General features: G+C 43.1%; 1 protein-coding gene across 4 annotated transcripts; it reads left to right on the top strand.

Moving 5' to 3' along the window:
• Nucleotides 1-692: 692 nt before the first annotated feature.
• C11H6orf89 (chromosome 11 C6orf89 homolog) lies at nt 693-27,884 on the top strand. Of its 4 annotated transcripts, XM_036868821.1 has the most exons (9): nt 706-793; nt 4,021-4,112; nt 6,640-6,847; nt 7,304-7,517; nt 19,133-19,287; nt 19,418-19,557; nt 20,729-20,858; nt 23,732-23,855; nt 26,736-27,884. In XM_036868821.1, exons 3-9 carry the CDS (start codon nt 6,659-6,661, stop codon nt 26,828-26,830), a joined length of 1,047 nt encoding a protein of 348 aa, XP_036724716.1. In that variant the 5' UTR covers nt 706-793; nt 4,021-4,112; nt 6,640-6,658; the 3' UTR covers nt 26,831-27,884. The 4 variants fall into 4 exon arrangements, with proteins under 4 accessions (XP_036724715.1, XP_036724716.1, XP_036724714.1 ...); XM_036868820.1 differs by lacking the exon at nt 4,021-4,112 and having other exon boundaries at nt 693-793; XM_036868819.1 differs by lacking the exons at nt 706-793; nt 4,021-4,112 and adding an exon at nt 4,155-4,588.

The following is a 27,884-nucleotide window of genomic DNA, read 5'->3' as shown; positions in this document are numbered from 1 at the left end:
AGCTTCCAGTGTAATCTCGAGCAATTTAACCTTTTCATAAACTTCAGCTTGGTTGGTATGAGGGTAAATGGAGGTTGTTGAAGCATTTTCGCGAATATAAAGTCCTTTGTAATGTCTGGCAAAGAGTAAACTCTCAATTAACATTAATGAGTGGGCCGTGTGTAAATCTGAGTGATTTGTTTGCCTGCCTTTCTTTTATTATTTTTTTTATTTTAATTAATTTTTTGTTATCAATTCTTTATTACTGCCTTTCTTTTAGAAAGATATTATTATATAAAGATATATTATATATATAATATATAAGATATAAGATATATAAAGAAAATATTATTTACTGCCTTTCTTTTAGATCCCAAGGGTAAGGGCCTGCCCACCATTTACGTTATCCCTCCCACTCCCACCCCTTAATGCCTAACACGCTGCCTGGCACGTAGTAGGAGGCTCAACAAACGCTCATTGAATGAATCAGTTCAGCTATGAAGTCTGCTGTAGCCCACGAAGAGGAGGAACCCTGGCAAGAACTGAAGAGGACCGAGGAGGAAGAAACGACGCCAGGGGGAGCAAGAACCCGTTCTCTCCAGATCTCGCGAGAGTTCCCGAGCGCTCCGAGTCTTTGTGCTGTCGGCTTCTGGCGGAAGCGTGGGGCGGGAAGAAAGAGCGCAGCCTCGCCTTTGGCGTAGGAGTTGCTTCCGGGTTGTGCGCCCGGAAGCAGGAAGTTGTCGGCCTATATTCCACGCCCGGCGGTTTACTGTCCCCGAGGCGGGAGGAGCCCGAGGGGGCGCGGACCCCGCATGTGAGTGACTGGGGCACGAGGCCGGGAGGGGGGAGGCAGCTTCGTGACAGCCTCGTCACTGCACCCGTCTATGACATCCTCGCGCAGCCCACCTTTCGGGGCCACTGCCACTCCTGCCCCTGCGCTGACCCCTTTTCTGAGCCTTTGGCGTTTTGCAGACTGACGGCATCCTCCAGCAACTCCCCCGGGGTCGATTCCCTTGTGACTTCTCTTTTTTTCCTTGGCTCTGCTGGGGAGAGCAAAGCGAGTTCGACCCTAACTGAACTTGTTTCGCGGGCGTCACAGCAGTGTCCAACACAGCGGCGCTAGCGAAGTCTGGATTTCACTGCCCTTTTGACAGATTTCTAATTTTTTTTCTTTTTGGTAGGTTGAGAGTAGATTCCCCGCCCCCTTACGAAACATCTTTTTCTAATAATTGTTAGGGAGGGAATTTTTTTTTAAGTGTGATCTTGGTATATGATAAACATGGCATCTCGGATTTTAGAAAGGAATATGACTTGGTTTATTGACCCAAGTAAATGAGCTGTTTGTAATCTCCTTTTAGAACAAGGAAATTTGCCTGCCTCGTGTTGCGCGTACTATTTTAAGACCATTAACTCTGCAAGCCACACTTTTTCTCGTCTAAGAGCCTGCATAGCCTTGGTATTCGCCAGTATACTTCTTTTAAAGTATTTGGTCGTCTTCTTATAATAGAGACTATTCCCAGATACTTATTATTCTGGCTTTTTCTGTTTGCTCATTTAGTTGTTCCCATGGTGAAATGTTCTTTGGGCATCTCTCCCTTAATAAGCTTGCTTATTTGAGTTTGAGTTATCACAGTTTCCCTCTAAGGAACAACATGCCTTAACGAAATTTAGCTTTGCTACATTGAAGTTTTGACTGAAGTTCACGTCGCCCAGCTTGAATACCACAGGCCCTGTTTGCCCTTTCTGCTTTGGACCAAAACAGTTTTCAAGACCCAGTTTGAATCCCTATTCTTCCACAGCTGCTCTAAAACTCCAGAAAAAATATCCAAGTGTAAAGTTCCAAACTTGCTCACCTAACCTCTTATTAGGCTGATGTATTTTTAAAAAATAAGAAGAAAAAGTAAAATAAATGAACCATGAGTTACATCAAATTAGTTTGAGAACAGAATGATCACTTTAGGTCCTTTCTATAAATTTGTTCAACAGACACTGATAAGGTTCCATGTCTCTGAGGTGAATTTCCATGTCTGTTATTTGTGTTGTTACTTTCTCCACTTATCTCTGCTTTCAAGAAACAACTTAGTGTGAGAGGAAGACAAGGAAATAGATGTAATACAAAATGATAGAGTTGTGTTTAAGGTTCATAGGGCAAAAATGAAGGTTGGGATAGCGTTCAGTCATTGGACAAAGCACTGGGGGCTACGTTTTGTAAGCAAAGGAAATTATGTGTACAAAAGCAAAAAGATGTGAAATAGTATGGCAGTGAAGACTGTGAGGGAGGAATGGGAAATGAGACTGAACAGGTAGGCAGTAACCAGATCATAAAGGGCCATGCTAAGTAATTTGGACTTCATCTTATAATAATTATTAAGTATTTAACTTGGGTATTGAGACAAATGTTTTCGATACATCACCTTATAATCCTTTAACAACATGGTTGGAAAGACACAATTATCCTCATTTTATAAATGAAAACTCTGAGGCTTAAAGAGGGTAAACAGTGACTCATGGCCACGCAGTAGATGGAGAATCCAGTATTTGCATTCATCTTTTTCTAACTCCGGTGACTGTGTTCTTAACCACCATGCTAAATTGTTCCCTAGCAGGGCATGGGAAGTCAAGGAGGGTGCTTTAAACAGATGAGCAATGTGCATCAATTTGTGTTTTAGAAAAATAACTTGTAGAGGATGGATCAGAAAGGAGAAAGAGGATTGGCAATATAGAGATTAAGTATATCTTTGTGATGGTCTGTGGGAGAGATGTTGAGGGCCTTGACTGCCGCTCATGTAGAGCTGAAGAGGAGGTGATGAATGTGAGAGCTATACAGGATGTAGAATTGAGGATTTGGTGATTGGTTCGTTAGTGGGGATGAAGAAGCAGGAGGAGAGGTTTTAAATTTGGAGAACTGGTGTTTCCATTAATTAAGAAAAGGAATATAGTAGGCGAAATGGTTTGCAGGGGAAAAATAATAAGTCAGTTAGGAACACATTACATATAGGGGACTATAGGAAATTTGGGCCAGGGTGTCTGGTAGGTAGTTAGATAGATGGGTCTTGAGTTTTGGAGAGAGTTATAGACTGGAGAAGAGATTTGGAAATCACTAATAGGTGGTGGTTAAAGCCATGGAGGGAATGAGACGGTCAAGGACAACCGTGATGAATACCGACATTCCGGGACATAGACTCAGAAGAGAACAAAAGAATTATGCCAAGGTTTGAGAGCCCTTGAGGGAGATAATGGGTAGCAATGGCAGCTGCTGCAGAGAGGTCAGATAAGGTGTTAACTGAAAAAACGTCCTTTGGACTTGGCATGTGTAGAAAGCCTTTGGTGACCTTAGTGGGAGCAGTATCAGTGGCATGAGGGGGTCAGAAACGAATGGTGACCTGAGAAACAAGAAGGTGAAGTGATACCTTTTTTTTTTTTTTTTTTTAAGGGAGCTTGGCTCTGAAGGGAGGAAGAGTATGAGCTCTGGAAATCTGAAGAGGAAGGATTTTTTTTTTTTAATGGTAGAAACTAGAAGTGGTGAAGATAGGAATAAGTAGAAATATGTTTAAAGATGTGGGGATTCCTGCTTCAAATATATCAATGTCATAAAAGGCCAGAAAGAAAAAAAAAAAAAAAACCACACCAGCATCTATTGTAGATTTAAGTAGACCAAAGAGACATGACAGCTCACTGTGATAATGTGATCATTGGTTGGATCCTAGACTTCTAAAAAGCTACATGGCTTGCCTTTCTTTCTTTCTTTCTTTTTTTGGACCTTTGGGGAAATTTGACTGTGGACTAGATATTAGGTGATGTTAGAGAATTATTCATTTTAATAGCTATGATTCTGGAGCAGAATCACCCCAGTTGAGATTCCACTGTTCCACAGCAATGTCTCCTAATTGGGGGTTGTGTCTGTAATCAACAGGGAAGAGGTTTGAAATCTTCTGCACCTGGGTCCCATTCCCAAGGTTCTGGCAATTCAGTATATCCAAGGTGGTGCATGATACCTTGATTTTTGCAACTCTGCAAGTGATTCTGCCTGTGCCCTTGCAGGTATAAGCCACTGTTAAGAGTCAAGCTCACTCATCGGAACTTCCCTCTGTGGCAAAGCTCATTTCTGCCAGAGCTGGACCTTCTTTCTGGAGGTAAAGGGATTGCCATCAAGCTTCAGCTGATTTCACTCAGTCTAAATGAGTATACTTGATGCTTAGCCACGACTTTGTGTTTTTCTTTAAGGGACAAGTTTTTTGTTTTTTTTCTTAATACAAACTGTCGTGTTGAGGGTTGACTTTCAGCAGATCGCAGCAAGGGAGCTGCTCTATAATCTGACCTAAAGGGACAAGATTTTTTTGTCATTTAATTAACATCATAGCCACTAGATGCCAGTAGTATCCTCAAGTGTGACAATCACAAATGTCTCCAGACTTTCCAAATATCCCCTCAGGGGCAGAGTTGCCCCCAGTTGAGAACCACTGATCTTACCAAAGGCAAAAGGAAGGCTTATTATCAAGACCTCCACGTGCTCTTGGAAACTTCACTAAATTATTAGTAACTACCCTTCTGATAACTTGAGAAATGTGTCAGAATCTCAGAGAAGAAGGATGTACAGCTTGCAAAAAATGTATGTATTCAATATCATATTATCATTGTGTACTTGAATTAAAAAAAAACCCTATTTGCAACACAAACTGGGAGTTTAATGAGATTTTTATGTGTATCAAAAGTGGGCAGAGGTTTACAAAGATTGTGAAACAGTCTTCAAAACCGATGATAGTTGGTTCTCCTTTTAACCTCACCTGCACTTCTTTCCCCTTAATGGTGCCCCTAAGTGCACACCAATGTGACGTTCTCTTCTCCCTGAGGATACCTACAGGTGCCCCCATCTCTCAAAACTTTAAAGTTTTTTACTGGAATTTTTTTCTAGAATTCCCACTGCTTTCCTTTTCTGGTCCTCTACTGAGTTTTAATGGATTTTGACTGGGTATTGTTGGATAATTTATTGTAGCTTGCTTGCTTGCTTGGAATATCTTTGTTCATTTAAACAGGAAAATGCTGTGTCTCTGGCAGTGAAAGCACTGAGTCCCAACCACTGGACCGCCAGGGAATTCACAAAACTACACATTTTAAAATAAGAGTTTTCACCATCCTTTTACCTGAACCTTGAAATGAAGGCCTTTGTGGTCTTAAAAAAATAGTTTGAGCAACGGCAGAGAGTTTGGAGAAAGGATGTGTCCCCTTTAATGTGGGGTTCCTCCCTCCCTCCCCCAATCCCCAAAGTCTAGATTACCTGCCTGTTAATCCACCATTAGAAGTCTGATTCTGATTTAGTTGGTCTTGGGTTGGGGCCCTGGTATAAGCATTCATTAAAAGCGCTCTAGGTGATTCTAATGTGCAGGCACAGTTAAGAACTAGTGAAGTAAAAGGTTAATAGTCAGAAAGAGGACCAAAGGGAAGGAGTCATTAGAGGAGGCATTGTTAGAAGAGGAGCTATGCCGGGATGTGTGCTGGTTTGTGGCAGTGCAGACCTCTTCTTCTGCTGGAGCTTCATGACTGTTGTCCTCTGTTCTACAGGGGGCAGCATCTCCTTACTGAAGAAATAGTTGTACCATGTCAGTGCTTTTTGATCTTAGCAACACCTTGGGGATGAACTATGTGAAATAAGAGGACCCTCTGCAATGTAAAAACAAGAAAATAACAACAACAACAAAACCCAACCAACAGAAGAGAGCATAGATCCCAAGCACTGCTTTTCCTCCTATAAATGAAGAAAAACATTGTTCCGTAGCACAAGCACTTTTTAAAAATAACTTTTTTATTTCATTTTACAAATGATACAGAGAGAATTCTATTTTGCCTTTAGTTTTCATCTTTTATTCTGTAGCCACTGTGAAACATGATACAGAGAGAATTCTATTTTGCCTTTAGTTTTTGCCTTCAATTCTATGGCTACTGTGAAACAATCTGGCTTTAAAATAACTGTGAGAATGCAAATTGAATTTTGAAATGAGTTATAGATCTTAGGCCTTTAAGTATGTAAAATACAAACAGAATGCCCTTTATTGTCTAAGACTGTATTTGCAGAAAAGCATGAGGACTGCAACCTGCTAAGTCTGAAGTGCTACCATGCCATGGTTTTGTGTTGTCTGAAATTCTTGCTCTGTCAGGAATAAAGCATATCAGTGTGTTCCTCAGTAAATCTTGCCTTCCGTGATAAGTTCCTCCCCTTGTGTTGCTAAAAGGTTCATCTGATGTGAAAGGAAAGAAATAATTGATCAACAACACTTTCCATATTCCATTTTTTTTTATTTTAGTAAATTACCGGTAGCGGATCTCCTGTGATTGGTTTCAGAAATCATTTTGGATGGCACTAGTGTTTCTGAGTCCCATTAGGGATTTATTGTGCTCTGGACAGGTATTCCTCAAAGTGTTTGGGAACCAGTGCTGGCCTGTGAACCATTTATTACTAGCCCACAATTAAAAAGCACTTAAATACTTGTATTGTATCTTGACATTGTCTCAATGTATTCATTGTGTTTTACAGAAGAATTGGTCCTTCCCCACAGGTGGTCAAAAAGCTGGTCAAAAAGCACTGTTCTAAAGGAAGTAACTTTGTGGAGGAAGTACTTTAAAGAAACCATCTTTCTTTTTGCATTCATTTTCTTTCTCTCTCAGGGATTTTGTGTTAGAAGACATGGATCTTGCTGCTAATGAGCTCAGCATTTATGACAAACTTTCAGAGACTGTTGATTTGGTAAGACAGACGGGCCATCAGTGTGGCATGTCAGAGAAAGCAATTGAAAAATTTATCAGACAGCTGCTGGAAAAGAATGAACCTCAGAGGGGGCCACCCCAGTATCCCCTCCTTCTAGCTGTGTACAAGGTAAAAATGTGTTCTGACTTGGAAATAGCTTAGAGCACAAACTCTTCAACATTCTCCCCAAATATTACTGTTGACTGATTCCACCACTGAACCTTGGTTTTTCTATGAATAAATTGGCCTTTACTCTTTGTTGCGATGTGTTATTAACAAATTTGACTACTTTGTTAAATGTTCTAGATGAAAGCTGTGTATTTGTCATTAACTGTATCTGTGTATATTTTTAAATGATGAACATAGCCCCTGGTCTGTATGATAAAAACTTGGTAAGCCTTGCAGTCCTCACAGTTCTCAAGCTTTAAATGCTTTCAGAAGTGAATGTCAGTGGCTTGTTTATGTAAATGGATTAGTTCTTAAAGCACACTGGAAATAGTAGAAGATGCCTGTTTTTTTTCCTTGGCCTAAAAGTATTTTGTTAGCTGTGACAATTATTAATCCATTTCCTGTCTTTCCTTGTAGGTCCTCGTAACCCTGGGATTAATCTTGCTCACTGCCTACTTTGTGATTCAACCTTTCAGCCCATTACCACCTGAACCAGTGCTTTCTGGAGCTCATACCTGGCGCTCACTCATCCATCACATCCGGCTGATGTCTTTGCCCATTACCAAGAAGTATATGCCAGAAAATAAGGGAGTTCCTCTGCATGGGGGTGATGCAGACAGACCCTTTCCAGGTAGAATACTGCATTTGTTACTTATTAGTTACGGCTTTCTTAGCAGTATATCATGAGAAAGGAAATAACATTTACTGACATCTAATGAGAGACACTTTCCCTGTGTTGCCTCATTTAATTCAATCCTTAGTGAAACTCTATGGGATGGGTTTTATTACCCCATTTTGCAGATTGAGAAACTGAGGCTCAGAGGATGAAGAAGCTTGTCAGAGAAACACACCGGGTGGAGCCAAATTCAAGCCCCTTGATTATAAAACACACGTGATGGGGATGAGTGTTTTTGCTCATAGGAGGGATTTGAGTGTATCTTACTCTACTGTTTTCTCTCCTGTGATCCCTATCCATAATAGATATTTTAATAAATAGCTATTGGTTTATTGAAAGCATCTGAGTCCATATCCTCTAATAGTCCTTAGCCTGTTGGCTAGGTTTTTGTCTGGGTATATCCTTCTCTTTCAATTGAGTCTTTTTTCTCTCTGTTTCACAGTTCACTACGTAGTGCTCCTAAGTGTACAATTTTGCCAATAAATTGAATTTAAGAAGCACTTAAATTTAGTAACAATGCATCAATGATAGCATAGGAATTCCTGGTCCAATAGACCATTTGAGGAGTTCCCTTTTGAGAATAGTGTAATGTGGTAAGATTCGAAATTTACTTTTGAGAAAGAATAAAGGGATATTATTTGGGGATTTTATTTTATTCATTTCTTATTGTTTTATCTTAGTCTTTATCTTATTTGCCTGTATGAAGGAATATGTAAGTTAATATCACAAATGGATTATAGAACTTTTTGTGTAACTGTGTTCTGAAACCTTTAGGCTTCAGCATAACTGTTGAGGAAGTATGTTTTCTCTTCAGTGTTGTTTTCAAAAAAAATTTAGCAGTTGAAACTAAGCTTTATAATCATAATGCTACTTTTTAAGCCAAGACCTAATCAGTCATAAAAATCATCACCTTGTTTGGGTCTCCTTTGAAAGCTATTTTTGTACACTTGAGGAAATCATGGAAAGGTTTCCAGAATTATATCAAAATCAGAGGAAGGGAACATTGTAAAACAAAAACCCAGCCTCGTAAGTTTTTTAAAAAAATCAACTTATGTATTTAAACTTTTAAATTCCAGATATATAACTTTCTTGTATTTACTGGGGAGGTTGTTTCTGAAACAACAAAGCTCAAAAAAATGAAGTTTCCAACTCCTATCAGGAAGGTCCAGAGCATGTAGGGGAAAGAGCCAGAGAAACGTGTCAGTCAGGCCAGCCTGTGCTGCTTCCTCGGATGCATCAGCCTCCTTTCCTGTCTTCCCCTCACAGCCTCCCTAAAGTCATTTTCTACTCTTTGGCACATGAGATGAAGTCAACAATTTTTAGGACCAGGTTGATGGCACTTTCTTTCTCCCCATCTTATAAAGTACATCTCCACAGACTGCTGAGTTAAGCAATAATAGTCAATGGACAGTGATTGCTCATTCTGTGCATCGGAGTTTAAAAAGTCAAGAAACATAGGTGTCTTGTCAACAAGCCAGGTTGTTTGGCCACTCCAAATGAATATTTTGCCTTGCAGGTGGAAATAAAAATGAGTCCTTAGAGCTCACTTGTAAAGAGAGAGCATTGGAAGGGTGTGGTTTTAGGTCTTTAATGTTGTTGATTCTATTAAAGTGCTGCTTTTACTTGTAAATGGAGATACTGCACCCTATTTTCCTATGTGTGATAATTCTGGGAAGCTGTAGACATGTAAAACTAACAGCATTTTACATAGCACTTGGAAGGAAACTTAAGAATGCATAATAATGTAAGTGGTGAATAGAAACATATTGGGGAGAACTAGGTATAAGAAGGGCAAACTGCTGGGCCTGAAAGAGGGCCAGAAAAGTAAAAAATATATAAATCATTCCTATTGTCATGGTACCCAAAAGCAGCTGCCTTTCAGTTAGGACTACTTAGCAATACCTTTAAAGTAAATGTCGAGGGAGAATGTAAAGTGAATGTAGCTCCCATGGGAAAGCCCTCCACCATATTGTTTCCTTAAGGGCTGTCCTAATGCTCCCGGGGATCATCTGACACTCCTTGCAGGGAGCAGCAGTGACCTACCAGATTCACCACCTCCAGTGCTGCTAGGTTTCTTCCTGACCACTGGTGGGTTTTCCGCTTGACTCTAACCAGGGAACAAAAGGCAACAGAAGTTGTTCTTTTTCTAAGTTTCAGCCTTGGGTAGGATACCCTGCCCCTAACTCCTCTTCATGGAGTGAATGAAGTGACTCTGCAGTGAACATCCCACTCTGCAGCAGAAAATAAATAAGCTGACTTATTTAGTACTTACCAGATGGCAGGCCCTGTTCAAAGGGCTTTCCATATATTGGTTCATTTGATCTTTACAATATCCCTATGCAGTAGGTTCTGGTTTTATGTCTGTTTTACAGATGAAGACACTGAAGTAGAGTGAGATTAGCTCACTTGCCTGATCTAATAAGGCTAGTTAGTCATGGAACCATGATTTGAACCTAGGCCACCCATCTTCAGAGTCTGAGCTCTTAACCTCTGATATGAGTAGTTTGTAGCTACATGGTATACCTGAAGAGTCTGGCTTTAAGTTTGATTTTGGAGTTCAACACTCTTTCTTTCAGGTCACCAGATGCCTTTTCTCTCAGCTCCCTAGTCCCCGAAGAAATAGGGTTCTTTCTGGCTGGTACTGCACGTCCAAAAATAAATGGTCCTCCAAGCCATTGGCCCTTTAGAATTTTCCTGAACTAGTCTTTTCTAGGCATTCAGCCCAGTTCATCCTCCCAGTCTGCATCCTTATAGGTAAGGTTTGACTTACTGTTTGACTAAGTCCTTTCTCTTATTAACCTGCAGTTTTCTCTTCACATTCACATTCTTAGTTCTTACCCACCCCCGCCCCTGGCCTCATATCTTTATATCTGCTTTGACCCTGCCAGCCACCCTCTTGGCTTTCACCCTTCCGTGGAATCATTGAGTCTTAGAGCTCAAAAGGAACTTTATAGAGTTGATCTGGTACATACCCCTGTTTTTGTTTTTGTTTTTTTAATTAATTAATTTATTTATTTTTGGCTGTGTTGGGTCTTCGTTTCTGTGCGAGGGCTTTCTCTAGTTGTGGCAAGCGGGGGCCACTCTTCATCGCAGTGCGCGGGTCTCTCGCTGTCGCGGCCTCTCTTGTTGTGGAGCACAGGCTCCAGACATGCAGGCTCAGTAGTTGTGGCTCACGGGCCTAGTAGCCCCGCGGCATGTGGGATCTTCCCAGACCAGGGCTCGAACCCGTGTCCCCTGCATTGGCAGGCAGATTCTCAACCACTGTGCCACCAGGGAAGCCCCATACCCCTGTTTTGTAAAGAGGAAATTGAAACCAGGAGAGGTGAAATAGCTTGCTTACCCAGCTAAACGTGACAGACTTGAACCTTAGTTTCTTTACTCTAGTCTAGCATATTACATTTACTGCCTGCTGCCTCTGCCCTCATTCAAGCCAGGTTCCAGAATGTTAGGCCCAACTATTTTGTTTACTTGGGGCATTTATAATTTGTAATTGTAACATCCATATATACTGAGGAGGCCTGGGACAGTTCTCACATACAATGAGAAGCTGCATCTCTGTATCTGTACTGCATAATTGGAACTTTATGTACCCATGAACTTTCAAGGGAAGGTTGAAGTGGATCTACCAATATCAAGGAGTTTGGGGAATAGCAGATCATTCACTGACTTAGAACTAAGGTAAGGACCTAATCAGAATTAGAGTCCAGGCCAGTGCTCAAAGTGAAATGCTAGGACCTGTTTATTTACAAATAAAAGAGTAAAGTGATAACAGCTCTGTCGGGCACTTACAGTATACTTGGCACTGTGCCGTATACTGTGCCGTGCATTCCTCAGTCTTCACAGCAGTCACGTAAGGTAGTTAATATTTTTATGTCCATTTCAAAGATGAGGAAGCTGATGAGCAAGGGGGTTGACTAACTTGCCCAAAGTCTCACGTTTAGAGACAAATTTTTATACAAGGAGAACTTATAAAAATAGATGGACTCTCTGGTTTGGAATGGTTCAAACGTGTTGCTTCCTGAAGGCACAGCTGTTGGCGAGATGATTTCTTGGGTTCCTTCCATCCCTACGGTGTACGAAAGTGGCTCTGGGCCTGTTACCACCCATGCAGGGGGCCTGGCCAAGGTCAAGACTTCACTCCTGCCTCATGCCCAGGATGCTAGAAGTGCTAAGCAAAACAAGCTGCTGGAGAGTAGCCTGATTAAATACCGAGCAAGTACCAGCGAAAGTCACAGAGACTTTGTCGTGGACTTCTGCAGGGTTTTCTTGGATACGTTTCTAATATGAGAAATCTAAGAAATCATGAGGTTATATTTATTTAATCCTTATTTTGAGGTTTCTCCAAGTTCAGATTACTTGTTTGATTTTTCTCCCCATGGACTTAATCCTATTGTTAAAGCTTCTGAAAAGTCAAGGTTTCATTCATTCATTCATTCAGTGAGTGTGTATTCAGACCCTGCTGTACACCAGGAACTGTTCTCAACAGAGCAGTGAACAAAACAGTCCCCCTGCTCTTGCGGAGCTAGTCTTGGCTTTGTGCCTTTCTTCTTCTCTATCCTTTTTACCCAGAGGGAGGTTTTTTTGGTCCTGGAAAGAAATCTGTTTTTTATTTTTTAATTTTTTGCTTTTTGCTTTTCACCAGATTAATAGTCTGTGTAAAAGGACTCTCTCCACTTAGAATTCTGGAGTATGTTATGGTTGTCCACAGCGAGCCAGCCTGAGTGCGTTTTCTTTGTAAACAACTCTCAGGCACCAGGAAGCCTCCTGACAGGCTTGGCTCACCATTGTTCTGCAGAGTGCCCAACTTGCAGAGAAGGCTGGGCGGTTACAGTTTCTGCCTTTCTTAACTTCAAGGCTGTGTTTTGTCTGCAAGACCGTTTTTGACACCTCAGACAGCAAAATGATTCCATAATCACGGTGAGAATTTGGAATACAGACCATGGCGTTTTATTGAACTCTTAGACGTGGAGTTTCACTTCTTTGTCACACATTTTTTTAGTATGAAATAGCTAGTATAAGAAGGATATCTTGCATAAAGAAGCCTTGGAAATCAAAAGAAAGTTAGGAAATCGCTATCCAACTTCCACTGGCCTTTCTGTCTGGTGCTGGAGGAGTGGATAGAAGCAGAGGAGGGCTGCAGAGAAGTGAGCTGCAGCATGTTAGGTGATTGAAGAAAAGTTGTGGCCTGGGGTGGCATGGGATGGTCTGCCGTGTGCTACTGGCTGTTTTCTAGCATGGGACTTTGATCACTCTGTGGTATGTTGGCTTCAGCCAGTTGTATAGTGCACACGTCAGATAAAACCTTTTCAGATAGATGGAGGCCAAGTTGAAGTCGGGGCACTTCTTGTTTTTGGAAATTCTGTGAGAAGGGGAGAAAGAGCCCCAACTGTACACTGCCCCCTACTCACTGCCTGGCCATTCCTCAGTCCCTCAGACCAAATATGAGCACATTCTTTATCCACCTTGAGGACGAAGCCTGCAGAGAAATCAAAAGTAGCTCTTCCTCTTGCAGTGTGCTCCCCTAATTCAGATGGATGGTATAAACTACCCCTTTCCAGTGATCCTTTTTCCTCATCACTCCCCTCTTCCTTGGCTGGCCGCCAGCCTAGCCACAGTGCCTCTTCTCCTGTCAGGTACCTCTCCAGGAGCCTGCCTTCCAAGATGACTGAACTCTACATTAAAAGTTAACAATCTCTGCTTGAGTTTTCATGGTCTCCAAAGACCTTTTTTTTTTTAAATTTAGTTTATATTGAAGCATAGTTGTTAACAATGTTGTGTTAGTTTCAGGTGTACAGCAAAGTGATTCAGTTATACATATACATATATCTATTCCGCCCCTCTCCCCCGCCATGCCGCGCGGCTTGCAGGATCTTAATTCCCTGACCAGGGATTGAACCCGGGCCCTCGGCAGTTAAAAATGTGGAGTCCTAACCACTGGACCACCAGGGAATTCTCTCCAAAGACATTTTTATTTGGAAAATACATAAAACATTTACATAGAGGAACTTCCCTGGCGGTCCAGTGGTTAAGACTGTGCTTCCAATGCAGGGGGTGAGGGTTCAATCCCTAGCAGGGAACTAGGATCCCACATGTCGCGCGGCACAGCCAAAAAAAAAAAAAATGCTTACATACAAAGACAAAAAAAGAGGTATGAGATTTTTGATTTTTAAAAATATACTTTTAATGAAGTGAATTTTCTCACCTCTATCCCTCTAACTCTTTCACCCAAGCAACCACTGGTAATAATTTGATATACATCTTTCTGAATTTTTCCATGGCTGTACAGATAGCTATACTTAATATCTATAAATATAAAATAGTTTTTGATTCACACATGCAAGAAAGGGCTTATGTCCATATTTTTGGCTAGACACATTGTATTAGTTTCCAAGGCTGTTGTAACAAAGTACCAAAGGCCAGGTGGGTTAAAACAATAGAAATTAATTTTCTCACAGTTTTGGAGGCTAGAAGTCTAAAATCAAGGTGTTTTAGGGCTCTTCTGCTTCTCAAAGGCTCTAGGGAAGAATCTTTCTTTGCCTCTTCCAGGTTCTGGTGGTTGCCATCAATCCTTGGCATTCCTTAGCTGTGGTAGCATAACTCCAGTCCCCATCTCTGCAGGGCCATCTTCCCACTGTGTGTCATTGTGCGTCCTCTCCTCTTCTAATAAGGACACCATTTAGATTGAATTTAGGACCAACCCTACTTCAGTATCACCTCATGTTTAATTACATCTGCAAGGACCCTATTTTCAAATATGGTCATCTTCTGAGGTTCCAGAAGGACTTGAATTTTAAGGGGGACGCTATTCAACCCAGTATACACATTTTTCAGGATTTTATATTATTCCATTCTGTGAGTATTCCATAATTGAACAGTTTCTAGATTTTTTACTATTATAAAAAAAAAAGACTTGGGACATTCATATACACACACTTTTATATACATATACTATTATTTCTGTAAGGTAGATTCTCGGAAGTAGAATAGCTGGGTCAAAGAGCATGCACATTTTACATTTTAATAAATACTAACAAATTATCTACATAAACTTACACCAATGTGTAACTTTCATTAACTAACATTAACAGCATGTGTAGATCATCAACACTGGATGTTGCCATTGTTTTGCCAGTCAAGAAACTGAGAAGTGGTATCTCACTTTAAGTCACCTTTTAGTGGAGTTGGATGTCTTTTCATGTGTTTCTTTTAGGCCATTTGTATTTATTTTTCGTGAATTACTTGTTCATATTATCTACACAGAGAGAGCAAAGCAATGCCCTTTCCCTCTAGTCCTGCCCTCCTCATGCGTGGCACAAAGAGAGGCTCGAGCTCTCCAGTGACCCATGAGCAGTCAGAAGTGAGGGTCCTCAGGTCCACAGTCTGCCCAGTGTCTGTCACATGAGGCTCTTAATATAGCCTCTGACTGTATCTGTGCCTGAGAGGAGTATCTGCTGTAGATTTTAAGCAGTGACCATACTTCGTGATTCATTTGTATTACCCCAGCATGCCTTCTGACACTTAAATATTTCCCAGAGTTAATTTGTCAGGGGGCGGGTTGTTGCCTGTTGCTATTCTCACACATTTTCTCTTCTAAATGAACTTTAGAATGCCGTCGTCACAACCCCACCCCATCCCCACCTTCACCAATAAGAGACTCTGATGGGATTCTATCCAAGTTGTATTAAGGTTCATATATGTATTTTTTGAATAGACTTGACATCTTTATGATATTTAGTCTTCCCATCGAGGATCATGGTATGATATGTTTATTTAGGTCGTATTTTATATCCTTCAGTAAAATTTTATAGTTTTACCTTTCTTGTTAAATTTATTGCCAGTTTTTATGAATGAGATCATTTTCCATTTCCATTTTTAAATGATTATGGTCAGCAGTGTCAGAACACTATTGATGTTTACATGTCTAGAGATCTCTATCTTGTGTTCTGCCACCTTGTTAAATTATCTGTTATTGTTTTCTCTTCCTTTCTTGATTTTCTTTGGGTTTTCTTCCTCCACCTGCTTTTCACATATCTCTACCTGTTAATCCCAAGAATATCTAAAGCTCAGAATAAAACTAAAATAAATTACAGTTAAAATAATCTCTTGATACCCTTAGGTTCAGAACTGCCTGCTATTAGCCCATGAAGCACCTTTGTATAAATTAGAAGAATTTCTCCTGACACTTTACTCTTATCTCCTGGGAAGATTGTCATCATTAATTGATTCATTTGGAATATGACACATTACTACAGAAAATTGTGATGATAAATATATGCAGCTCTCCAGTGTCTCCTTTAGATGAGGATCTCTTGCGCCATCTCAGCCTGCACAGACATTCTCCATAGTGCTGCTTAGAACCATAGATTGTGTCATCACTGCCTCTGGAATCACCCCTTTCTTCCCAAGCCCACTGCCTCAGTTAAAACTCTCGTTGTAGGGACTTCCCTGGCGGTCCAGTGGTTAAGACTCCGTGCTTCCAGTGCAGGGGCGTGTGGGTTCGATCCCTGGTTGGGGAACTAAGATCCCACATGCTGCACATTGCGGCCAAAAAAAAAAATTTTAAAAAAAGAAAAAAGACTCTCGTACTTCACTTCTCATCACAGTACAACCCCTCCCTCCCCCAAAAAAGGACAAAAACAAAGTATAACTGGGTCTTCCTCTTCCCAGCCTTTCTCTTCCAGGACACCCTAGTCACAATCCAGAATAACCTTCCTAGAAGGAAGCCCTAGAAGTCCTCATCACAGTCTTCCTCAGCAGCCTCTGTCCTCTTATCCCCGCCCCACCGCATCCTCTGTGCTCTTCCCACCGCACCCAGGTGCCTCGGTAATTCCTCTTGCCTCTCAGTCTCAGTTTGCTCATCTGTAAAATGAGAATAGCAATGCCTCCTCAGTAATTATGTGGTAAAGAGTAAACGATACATTACCTGCAAAAATGACTCGTATTGGGCTTGGCGCTGAGCACGTTAGTTTTCTTTCCCCTTCCTACCCCCTCCCTCACAAGTACTTTGGAAACGGAAATGCTGTATAATTGTAACATGTTGTTATGATTATTTATGCCTCATTGTATGTGCATTACCCGGAGTTCTTGTATTTTGGCAAGAATTCATCATATTTGACCTCTAATAAGGAACATTTGAAAATATTCCAGAAGGGAAAAAAAAAAATTAATTGCAGCCTGAGTATGCCACTGAAAAAAAAAAGCGTAACTGCAGCCTCAGTGTGCCGCTGGAACAGGTTCCACGAAAGGGTTTTCTGCTGCCCCTGGAGGCTCACGGTGAACACTGTGTGTGCCAAGGTGTGCGTAGTCCCCTGGATGAGAACAGTGGGTGGCAGCTGCCTCAGGGAAACACAGGCTCTGTCTGCAGGAGATGGAGGATTCTCAGGAGACGTGCTGAGAACAAACACAGCCCTCCCCCGATGAGGATTTCTCCTACTGCTGCCTTCTGCTGACTACAGAAAATGTTTTGTGCTTAAGAGTCGGTTTCCACGTGTGTTTATTGGTTTAAAGAACTGACTTCATTTCGGCCACATTTGGTTGTTGTCTTTTGTTGTAGGCTCTCTCCTGATTGGGTTTCCATTGGGTTGTTTTTGTTTGTTTGTTTGTTTTTATTTTTGGCTGTGTTGGGTCTTCGTTTCTGTGCGAGGGCTTTCTCTAGTCGCGGCGAGTGGGAACCACTCCTCATTGCGGTGCGTGGGCCTCTCACTATCGCGGCCTCTCTTGTTGCAGAGCACAGGCTCCGGACGCGCAGGCCCAGCAGTTGTGGCTCACGGGTCTAGTTGCTCCGCGGCATGTGGGATCTTCCCAGACCAGGGCTCGAACCCGTGTCCCCTGCACTGGCAGGCAGACTCTCAACCACTGCACCACCAGGGAAGCCCCCTCCATTGGGTTTTAATCAGAAACCATCTGGTGAAACATTTTGGATTCAAATTAGAGTTTATCAGAAACATCTATCTCAATTCTCTAGCATATTTTTTTACATGAAATGTTCTCTATTAACTATAGCAGATTCAACAAAACTGAGATGTTGGGATTCTGGGCAGTCAACGATGGCCACTCAAAAGACCTGCTATGTTACATTAGCCTTCCAGCATGTATGCTTCAAATACTAAAATTAAAGTGCTATATGGTTGTGTTGTATCTGGTCCCTTAGGTTTAGTTGTGAATAAAGTCAATCACAAACTCAATTATATGTAATGATTTAATATAAAGCAATTTAACATTAAATACCTCAGTTCTTTTACTACTAATCAAATGAGTAAAAATAGGAACATTTAAATGAACTAAAGGGAGATGGTGATTTGTTAGTTGAGGTATTTGAAAAGCCCCACTTGTTTGAAACACATGTGAACAGTTACAACTCTTTCTTGACCAATACAGTACTGTCTACTATACTTTAACTTTTATGTATGACTCAGAACGGGAACTTGTTGGTTGGAAAGCTACTACTTGTCTCTCTAAATCCCTTCTGTAAGCAATAAAGTAACAGTGATAGATATATGATAAAACTAGCACAGTAAAATATTAACGGTAGAACCTAGGTAGTGGATATACTGATATCTACTGTAAAATTCTTTCAGCTTTACTGTATTCTGGAAATCTTTCATCATAAAATATTGGGGGAAAATTCATCTTAAAAAAAAAAAAAAAGAAAGAAAGAAACATCTATTTCAGAGAACACAGGTGAAACCCAGAACGGAACAGGAAGCAAACAAGAAATAGTGTAATAATATTATGAACAGAATAGTCTCAACGGGAAGGAACGCAGAGAAACTGAGAAGAGCTGCATAGAAACAGAGCCAACCCCTCAGAGAAGGACCAGAGAAAGGTGTGGGGAGCCAGCAAGCTCTCACATCAGGGTCTGGGTGGGGCATTCTTCTAGTTCTGACCAACCTGCAGTCCTTGGGGCTAGAAACCATGGTTAGTAGCCACTACCCACCCTGAGCTCGGACAGAGTGCTAACGGGCAGATGCAGTTCACTCTACTCCAAAGACGGGCCCCTAAAAAGTCCTGTCTCTCCTTTCCATCCCTTCTGTCTGTGCCCTTTTCTCAGTTTTCCTTCCCAGAGCCATTCTGGCCTCCACTTGTACTTGTGAACCCAGAGCCTAGGGTGTCAGAAGACATGCGTGCAGAGGGGCTCATCACTGACGATGGGACCACCCTTCCTGCCTGCCCCTCCCCCATGTGCTGTAGCCAGGTCAGACCTATGGGTTGCAGGTTAGAAAATAGTGGAAGAACTGCATCTCCAACCCCATGTCTCCGAATATAGCTCCTCAAACTGTTCGACTTCAGTTGTTGATTTGACTTAGGAGATACTTGTATGTGTTAAAAAAATATTTTCCACAAAGCCTAGAAGAGTATACAGAGAAAAGTACCTCTCCTTTCCACCTCTGTCCCCTAAGCCCTCTGTTCCCTTCTCTGGGGTTAATGTATTTGATATGTACCTTTTCAGAGGTCACATGCGCTTATCACTGTTAGCTTTTACAATTGTTCTTATGTCTTTCTGCTTCCATTGCTGTGGCGACTAGATTTACCTGCTCTGTCTGCTTTCTCCATATCCCTTCCTCTCTCAGACTTTGACCCCTGGTGGACAAATGACTGTGAGCAGAATGAGTCGGACCCCATCCCTGCCAACTGCACCGGCTGCGCCCAGAAATTACCCCTCAAGGTGATGCTCCTGGAAGATACCCCAAGGAAATTTGAGAGACTCCATCCTCTGGTGATCAAGGTGAGCAGGAAGGCAGATTCTCCCACTGATCGACTACCCATTTAATGGCTAGGAAGCATCAAGCGCTGTGACATTCGTGATTAGTAATTCCGTGTTGTCTTGTTGCACTTTTGTTTTCTGCCTTGCCAAGACCGGACAACCCCTGTCATCTGAGGGGCTTCAGCGTTTTTTGTGCCAGTACCCTGAGGTGACAGAAGGCTTCACCGAAGGGTTTTTCACCAAGTGGTGGCGCTGCTTTCCTGAACGGTGGTTCCCGTTTCCTTACCCATGGTGAGTGTGGAAAGGGCCGCTCAGCGTGCATGTGTACAGAGAGGGGGCAGACCAAATGTCAAAACGGTACTATAGATAATTACTGCCAAGACGCTGCTATGCCCAGCACTGTGCAAGCACTTTACAATACACCCTTCAAGTCAAATGATACTCAGGAGTGCACTGTTGCAAACTTGATGAGAGAGAAAGTGGGTGAGTCCAAAGAGGTGTGTCAAGAGGGGCACCACTGTGGTGGACACCGAGATTGCCTGATAGACTCATAATTTACTTCTAAGTATGTGTTTAGCATTTGTGTTTATGCTGAGTGGGTCCTGAGCATTGAGGACTGCAGAGAGAGCACAAAGAATAAAAGGGAAAGTTATTTCTTGGCAGCCAGGCTGTGTGCCTTGGTGCTTAGTATCTGTTACTCATTGGTGATGCTCATAATAGCTCTGGGAAGTAGGAATTATCACTGTCGTTTTTCAGATCAGAAAAGTGGTAATCAGAGAGGTTAAGTACCCTGCTTAAGGTCACCCAGCCAGGATTGAAATCCAGGTCTATCTCCTTGTTCCTTGGTGTGTCCTATAGAAGACATGGTCTGTTTCTTCAGGTGAAAGTTGCTTTCTAGAAAGAAAAGGAAGGCCAGTTTACTTCTAGAACCATTCCAAAGAGAATTAAAACTGCTTTTTCAGGCCTTTTGTCGGATGATTTCTGTGCTTCTGCCTTTCTTTAAATTTGTCGTTTATTTACATGATCAAATACTCGGTGTAACAGGCTGATACAGGCTTCCTACTTCATGCTGCTCCACCTCAGAAGGTTCTCGATTTTTGCCTCCTCCTCCTCCCTTCTTCTCTCTTGCCCTGTCTGCTGTTACTTCAGTCTCTTTGCCAAGAGAGAATGAATGGAGTGTTTCTCTTCTCCCTCTATATGTTGTTTTAGCTGGATTTTATAAACACCCCACCCACACAGACAGATCATGGCAGTAGAGTTTGTGTGTGTGTGTACGTTTTACTATTAATTGATTTGGCATGACTGTTCTTCATGGACCTAATACTTCAGATATCGTCCTGACATTTTTCCCTCTTCACCCACCGCCCACAGTTTTCCCACCCTTGCCGAGCTCTCTGTTAGTCACAGAGTTAGGCTGGCTTGCCCAGTTTAACTACATTTTTCTCTTTTACACATTTTACAGGAGAAGACCTCTGAACAGATCACACCTTTTACGTGAGCTTTTTCCTGTGTTCACCTACCTGCCGTTTCCAAAAGAAGCCTCCTTGAAAAAGTGCTTCCTTCTTCAACCAGAACCTATTGTGGGGAGCAAGGTAGGAAATTTTGAGAGGACTTGGCTTTAGAATTTTTCTCATTTGGTACCTGGGCTGATGTCATAATCAAAGCCTTCCCTGCATGTCAACTTAGGGGGTGAATTGAGGGGTCACCCACATAATCTAAAGTTCTCTCCTCCTGCTGCTTGCCAACAGACCTGACTTTTTACTGAAGACATGCTTACAGAAAGTCTAGTGACCTTGCAGATATATTTCCTGCCCTTAACACCTGGGGGCAAGTTACTTTTCTATATTAAAGGAAGTAAAATCCTAAAATTTGAAGGGTCCTGAGCACCCCGTTAGTCTGACTTCCCTACCTCCAAGTAGAAAGCAGGCAGACTATGAATGAATAGTATGTAAATGAATAGTCCAGCTTACTCATTTTATAGAGAAGGAAACTGAGCCCCAGAGAGATTAAATCATTTGCCCAAGGACACAACAAGTTAATAAGAGGTCTCTCCTCACCCTCCACTCCCAGGTTGGCTTTCCCCAGAAAAAAACAAATGAGAAACTTCAGATAGAGAACCGGGAAAGCAAAAAGCTTGGGAGCATGGAGAGGTTTGGGAACAAAAGGGTTGACAAGCCTGTGCCTGAGGCAGGCAGCCCAGCGTGTGTGGCAGTGGTTCTCACCTCAGTCTGTGGCCAAGTACGCAGAGCCCGCATTTACCGTCTCTGGGGCCAGCGGACTGGGCAGAGCTGTTCTGTGTTTGTGTCTGTTTACTTTTCTCTGAATTGCTCTTTTTTTGAGTCTCATTCCTGAAGAAGGTTTTTGAGCCTGGATTGGTTTGGAATAATTAAAAGGATGAATTTTCCTTTATTAAAAAATTAAATTTGCTGAGCTGTGACCCCTACCAACTCTGGGTTGTGTCTTTCACCTCCTGACACTATTGTTTGGCTCCAGTTTGCTGAATCGTGTTAAAGGAATTTCAAAGCCTTTAAAAACAATCATTTCATCTAGAAGTAAGAACTTCTGTCTGCCAGCTGTAGGGTGGAGGTGCTGGGCTGTTGCCTCAGATTTTAAAGAAGCTTATCCTGCTGTCTTCGGCTAAAACTCGGGGCCCTAGTATGATTTCATCTTCATAATTATGATATAATTCTGGGTGAGGGCCTTGATCTTTATCTTGGGTTTTCCCACTTGAATCTTAAGTTAATTTCACCAGTCTGCTTAACAGGGACACCAAGGAGCCCAGCCAAAGGGGTAAATACACAGTTACACAGACGCCTGTCAGAGTCATCTCGTTGTAGTTCTCAAGGATGTTTGGGGAAGGGGAGTGGCCCAAATAGGCAAAAATCCTGAGAGTCTGATTTCTTAGAGCATCTGTTCCCCACCCTGGCCCAGGCTGTCCTTCCTCCACAGCCTTGTTACTCCGCCCTTGGTCCACATCCCGGTGCCCTGGACCCAGTAAAGTCACATGTCTGTGGGCCCAGAATCCAAGAGGCAGCCTTGGGATAGAAGATAAGCAGTGGGGGCTGATTGTTGAGAGGCCCTGGGGGAAGAGGTGAGGGGCTCCAAGGCCCACTTTACCCACCCCACGGTGTTGCCTGGGGCTGGCCCACTCCATCCTGTTGTCAGTTTCTCCTCATCCTGAATGTGGAGGAGCATGGTCCCACCCCCTCTCAGGCCTGTATGAAACAGAGATACATCCGCTTATTTTTGTCTTCTGGGATTTTTTCAAGACTGCATATGTCAGGGCTTCTGCCAGTGTTACTACCAGTCAGTCACAGGCCAGCTCAAGACACTAGTCCTCCGTCTGTCACTATAGCAGCAGTTGAAATGGCTGTAGCATTTCCACGGACACAGAGTCATGGCCAGGGCCTGTGGGAGCAACCGAGAGACCAGGGTTGGGGAGCAGGAGAAGATAGGGCCACATCCCAAGGCTCTAGAGGACCCAAGCGGTGAAGGAAAAACCAGGACGTGGCCCAGGGAGTCAGACTTCTTACCCCTGCTTTATAAGGGCATATAAAGAGTTTCCCTAGAGGGCAGGGGCTGGGAGGAAGGGGAAGAGGGGAGGGAAGGGGAGACCCTAGGGGTTTTCTCTCACCATCTAGACAGGAAGAGAAGCCTGAGCAAGACCAACCTCTCCCTTTATCTCTACTCCCTGCCCCTCCCCAACCCCAGGGTTCACGGCTCTACCTGGTACACAGCAGGTTGCACTTAATGCCTGTTGGTAGCAGTATTATGCCCTCAGCAGTGCAGTAGTTACCTGTGTAGCTGTATATCCTGGTTATCTCCTTAGCTTTCAAAATCAGAGGCTGATCTTACTGTCATTAGTTTTTAATCAGTAGCATCATATATCTGCTCACTTGAGTCTTGCCAAAAAGTATAAACTTGAACTTGCTGCTGTCAGAAGCCTAACAGTAAGTGATAATGTTCCATGGACCGTTGTCCAAAGGATATGCAAACTATCTATCTGGGTCAAACCAGACCCTCAGAAGATTGCCTATTTAGATCACCACGTGTTGGCCTCTGCTAGACTTTTGTTAAAATACAATTAGATATTTTGCCTTTGACCTACTTTGAAACTGTGGCTAGAAATAGTTGTGAATTATGAAGCTCGTGCCGTTTCTGCTACAGGGCTGTCATTGAGGATGCTGCCCACAAAACTACACGATGTCTCTTTAGGAAAAACCATAGAAGAAATCTTACCCTGGTCTCAGTACCAGGAGATGCCATACTTAGGAGAAACTAGTTTGTTTTTGTCTTTTGGACGTAACTGTGAATTGTGTTCTTGGTACTGTTTTCCTCTTTGCTTAGGCTGCGAGGAAGCTCAGAGCCATATGTGTAAGAGTTTTTGTGTATTACTGTCCCATGCTCCGGGGTTTTGTTTTGTTTTCCTTTCCTTCCTTTTCTTCCCCCATGTCTTTTCCTCCAGATGCATAGGATGCATGACCTGTTTACCATTGGCAGCGGCGAGGCCATGTTGCAACTCATCCCTCCCTTCCAGTGCCGAAGACATTGCCAGTCCATGGCGATGCCACTAGAGCCAGGGGATATTGGTAGGTGGAGCCCCCAGCGGGCAGGGTCACTGGAGGGTCTTTTTACTTTTTAACTCAAAAAACATTCTAAAAATTAAATATTGCCTTCACAAAGATTCATTAAGTAGAGTCAAAAATAGCATTCTTTTATTAAAAAGGTCAATATTTATGCTTAGATGTAATGAGAAGTAATGAGAAAATGTAGCAGAGAGAAATGTCTTATATGCACATTTAGAATGTATGTGTCCATTGGCTTTATTTATTTTTTATTTTGGCCACACCACGTGGCTTGTGGGATTTTAGTTCCCCGACCAGGGATCGAACCCAGTTCCTCAGCAGTGAGAACATGGAGTCCTAACCACTGGACTGCCAGGGAATTCCCTCCATTAGCTTTAGAGATTTCAATTTAGAAAGAATTACTATGGGGAGTATTTAGAGTGATCCTTTATTTTACGAATAAGGAGATTGAGATCCAGAGAGGAGAGGTGACCACCTCAAGGCCCCACCATCAGTTAGGCAAAGCATCAGTGTTAAGTGACTCCTTTCACTGAGTCAGGCCAGAGGAGGTACAGGTCAGATTTGAGGAAACCCTTTCTGTGCCCATTTTGCTAATAAAACAATGCAGGCAGTATGTAAGGGCAGCAGCCACCCAAGGAAATACTACCTTCCGTGTGGGTCCCACAGCCAGGTCACAGCCTCACAGTCGTCACTCACCCTTGGCTCCATGGTTTCCCACTGTGACTTGTTCTGTACCTGATATTCTAAAAATCCGTTCCAAAGAAACAGCCTTGAATCAACTGCTGTCAGTAGCCATCAGTTTGACAGTGGAATTTTCTTGGCAGAAGCACATAAATCAGCAAGCATCACCATCGCCCTCCTTGTTTTTCTTGCCTCACAAAACCTAGAGGAGCCCTGGAGTTCCTGGCAGAGCCCAGACTGGTTTTCCAGTTGATTTCTTTTAATTTTATCTATTTGGAAGACCCTAATCCCTAGAAACCTCTCACCTCATTTGGAGGTCGGATGCAGACTGCGAACTGCCAAACTTTAACCCAACCAAGTTACATAACTTTTATTTCAATTTAAAAATGAAAAAATAAAAATAATGCACAAATTAAGCATTAACCGATAATGGAGCACAGCTGCCCTGGCCCTTGAGAATTACTGCAGAAAAGAGGATTCTTATGTGGAAATTATTCCGAAACCATCTTCCTTTAGTGGAGTGACGCCGCACAAGTCTGTATGGCATTCTGGGTTCGGAGTGTGTAGTTGTGCTTGAAAAAGTTTCTGTCTTACGTTCTACAAACGCCTGACAGTTCAGACAACTACAGAGACGCTTTAGTTATCCAAATTCCATGTTTTCGGCTCCCAGAAGCATCCAGAATGCCAATTATATAATTAGGGAAAAAGAAAAAGAGATGGTGAGTGGCAGTGATCAAAGAAGCTTTACGCCTCAAAGGCTGCTGCGGCTGGTCCAGAACAGCTTAAAATCCAGAGCCTGATGCTTGTCGTGCTGTGACCGGCAGATTGCTGACCAGAGGGGAAGGAGCCGTGTGGTCGGCAGTGTCCATGAAGGCCAGCACATGACAGGAACGTCGAGAACTGATGGAGACCGACCAGAGCAAGGGGAAGCGGGCAAGTCAGGAGAAGAGTAGAGGTGGAGAGGGCGGAGGAGGACGGTGGGCACTTGAAGCAGCGGCAGAAATAGAAGCAGTGGCCGCAGCTGCCACAGTGAAAAATGAGGGCAGGAAAGCAGACCCTGACAGTGGAGGAGACTAATTTAGTGGCTGTAGGACAGGTGGCAGCTCCTGCACCTAAGAGACCCTTCAGAATAGCACTGTGACAAGCAGGTTCTGTGTTTTTTGACAAAATAAGCATTATCCTGTGAAAGCTGAGGGGAAGGGGATCACCAGAAAACCTGTGACGGGCGGAGTTTTCAAGAATGACGTGGGTGTCAGGCATCAGAGGCTGATGCTGGTGAGCCCTCACACCTGCCATGATGGTACAGTCACGGCTGGTAGTAACCCTTCTGGAGTCACCAAGTAGAGGGCACATCCGTTCAGCGCTCTCAGTTTAAAGATGGGTAGTATATATCATTCTCTAGAAATTTTTCCATCAGGAAGTTATTGAAGTGTTAAAATTGTTTAACTTTACCTTCCTAGCCTATTCCTATCGCTCAAATGATATAGGTCAGTGTTTCTTAATCGATTCTTCAGATCACTCATGACCCTAGGGGGCTAACAGGAGCCCCTTGGAAAGACCCTTGGCAAATAGGGCTCTTGAGTCATTGACTTTGGGAAATGCCTATCTTGTCGGAACATAGTATACATTAGTGTACAAAAGGCTCTGAAAAGCCTTGGAGAAATCCAGTGTTTTTCAAACTTACTTGACCAGGGAACCCTTTTTCCTTGGACTGTTTTATGGGATGCTACTGTCTGCAGAATACAATTTAGGAAATACTGGTTTGGGTTAATCTGGATGTTCTGTAATGAGACCATATTATGTATAACCTCAGGAGAATTGGATAGGGGGTCCTGGTGCCCCTCAGAACCCGTCCTATCTTCTTGCTGAAAAAAATGAGACCTGAGAATTGATGTCCCATATCAGCCTTATCTAGAGCATCCTGCTTTTGTAAACCTGCTGAATGGTGATTCACAATTACCCAGGTGAGGGCTGGTGATGAAGCACTTTGGTTCATAGTGGCTCCCATTGGATGTCAGGTTACAGAGAGGACTGATAATAACTGGGGATACTTATGCCAGGAAGAGCTAAAAGACCTCCAGAGCAAGCATTGCCTCTGAGTCTGTAGGTGAATCTGAGGGCAGCTCTGGCAGACCTGCCTTGCTCGTGCCCACGGGTAGGCCTGACATTCACATGCTTTCCTTGTTCATGTCTCCCTTCAAGGCTATGCTGGCGCCACCCACTGGAAGGTCTACATTATAGCCAGAGGGGTCCAGCCTTTGGTCATTTGTGATGGAACCACCCTCTCAGAACTGTAGGAAACAGAACTAAAGGAACAGGTTTGAGAGCTGAAGACCGGATCGAAAGGGGGAAAATAAAAACAAAAAACGATGAAACCACTTTCCAGGGGTTGGTTGCTTAGTTACCTGCCCTGTGCATGCGTGTGTGAGCCAGTTGTGTGCTGGAGGCAAAGGCCAGAGCCCAGCCCTCCCAACTCTTCCAGCCCAGCTGCTTGGCCAGGACTTTGCCAATACCCATCTGTGAGAGACAGGCCTCTTCCAGGCCTTTTGGCACCGAAACCTTGAGGCTGCCCTTCAGGCAGAGAGCACGGTTGATACCTTCCCTCACTTGCATGACATGATCCCCTCTGCTGGCTCCCTGGCCACGAGAGGGCAGTCACCAGGTCCTGACTTTAAAGCCATCCTCTACCAGGTGGGCCTGCCTGTCCTCTCTTCCTGGTCACACCACCCTGTACTTTTTTTGGAAAGCCATGGATGATTAAAGAAGTCATTGCCGTTTCCCAAGCAGAATGGAATCTAGAACCAGTGAAAAAGGTTCACTCAAACTGCACTCAGGAAATGCACTTCTTTCCCAGTGTCCATGGCTCTTGGAGTATCAGCGATGCCAGGTCGGAGTCTGATTGTAATTGAAATGGTAATTCCTAAGGTAATACTTGTCTCCATTCTATCAGTTCTTATGCCTCTCCCCTCCCTCCCCTTCTCCCTTGCCTATCTGGTTGGCTTCTCAGAAGTTGGGCTCCTGGTCCCCCTCCCTTGGATGGGCCAGCGCCCTTTACTGCTGAGGCAGCACTGCTCTTGTCAACTATGTTGCTTTTACCAAATGTCTTCGGAGGGGGAGACGGTGCCTCCCCGGGTTTGATCTTTAGGGTCCAACATTCTGCAGGAAAGATGTTTTACAGACGTGTCAAGCTGATGTTGTAATGTGGTTGGGGAAGGAACTCCAGACCCAAAGTGTTGGCCAGCTGGGCGTACGACTGTGTGACCCTCTGTCTTGAAATGATTTCTCTCTGTACTGGGAGCCAAGGTGAGGTGTTTTTATTTTTTGTGAAAATATAAAATTATGTTCTTTTGA

Source organism: Balaenoptera musculus, chromosome 11 (genome assembly GCF_009873245.2).
Source record: "Balaenoptera musculus isolate JJ_BM4_2016_0621 chromosome 11, mBalMus1.pri.v3, whole genome shotgun sequence".
Taxonomy (NCBI): Eukaryota; Metazoa; Chordata; class Mammalia; order Artiodactyla; family Balaenopteridae; genus Balaenoptera; species Balaenoptera musculus.
The sequence above is the reverse complement of the archived record's forward strand: the minus strand, read 5'-3'. Positions and strand labels throughout refer to the sequence as shown.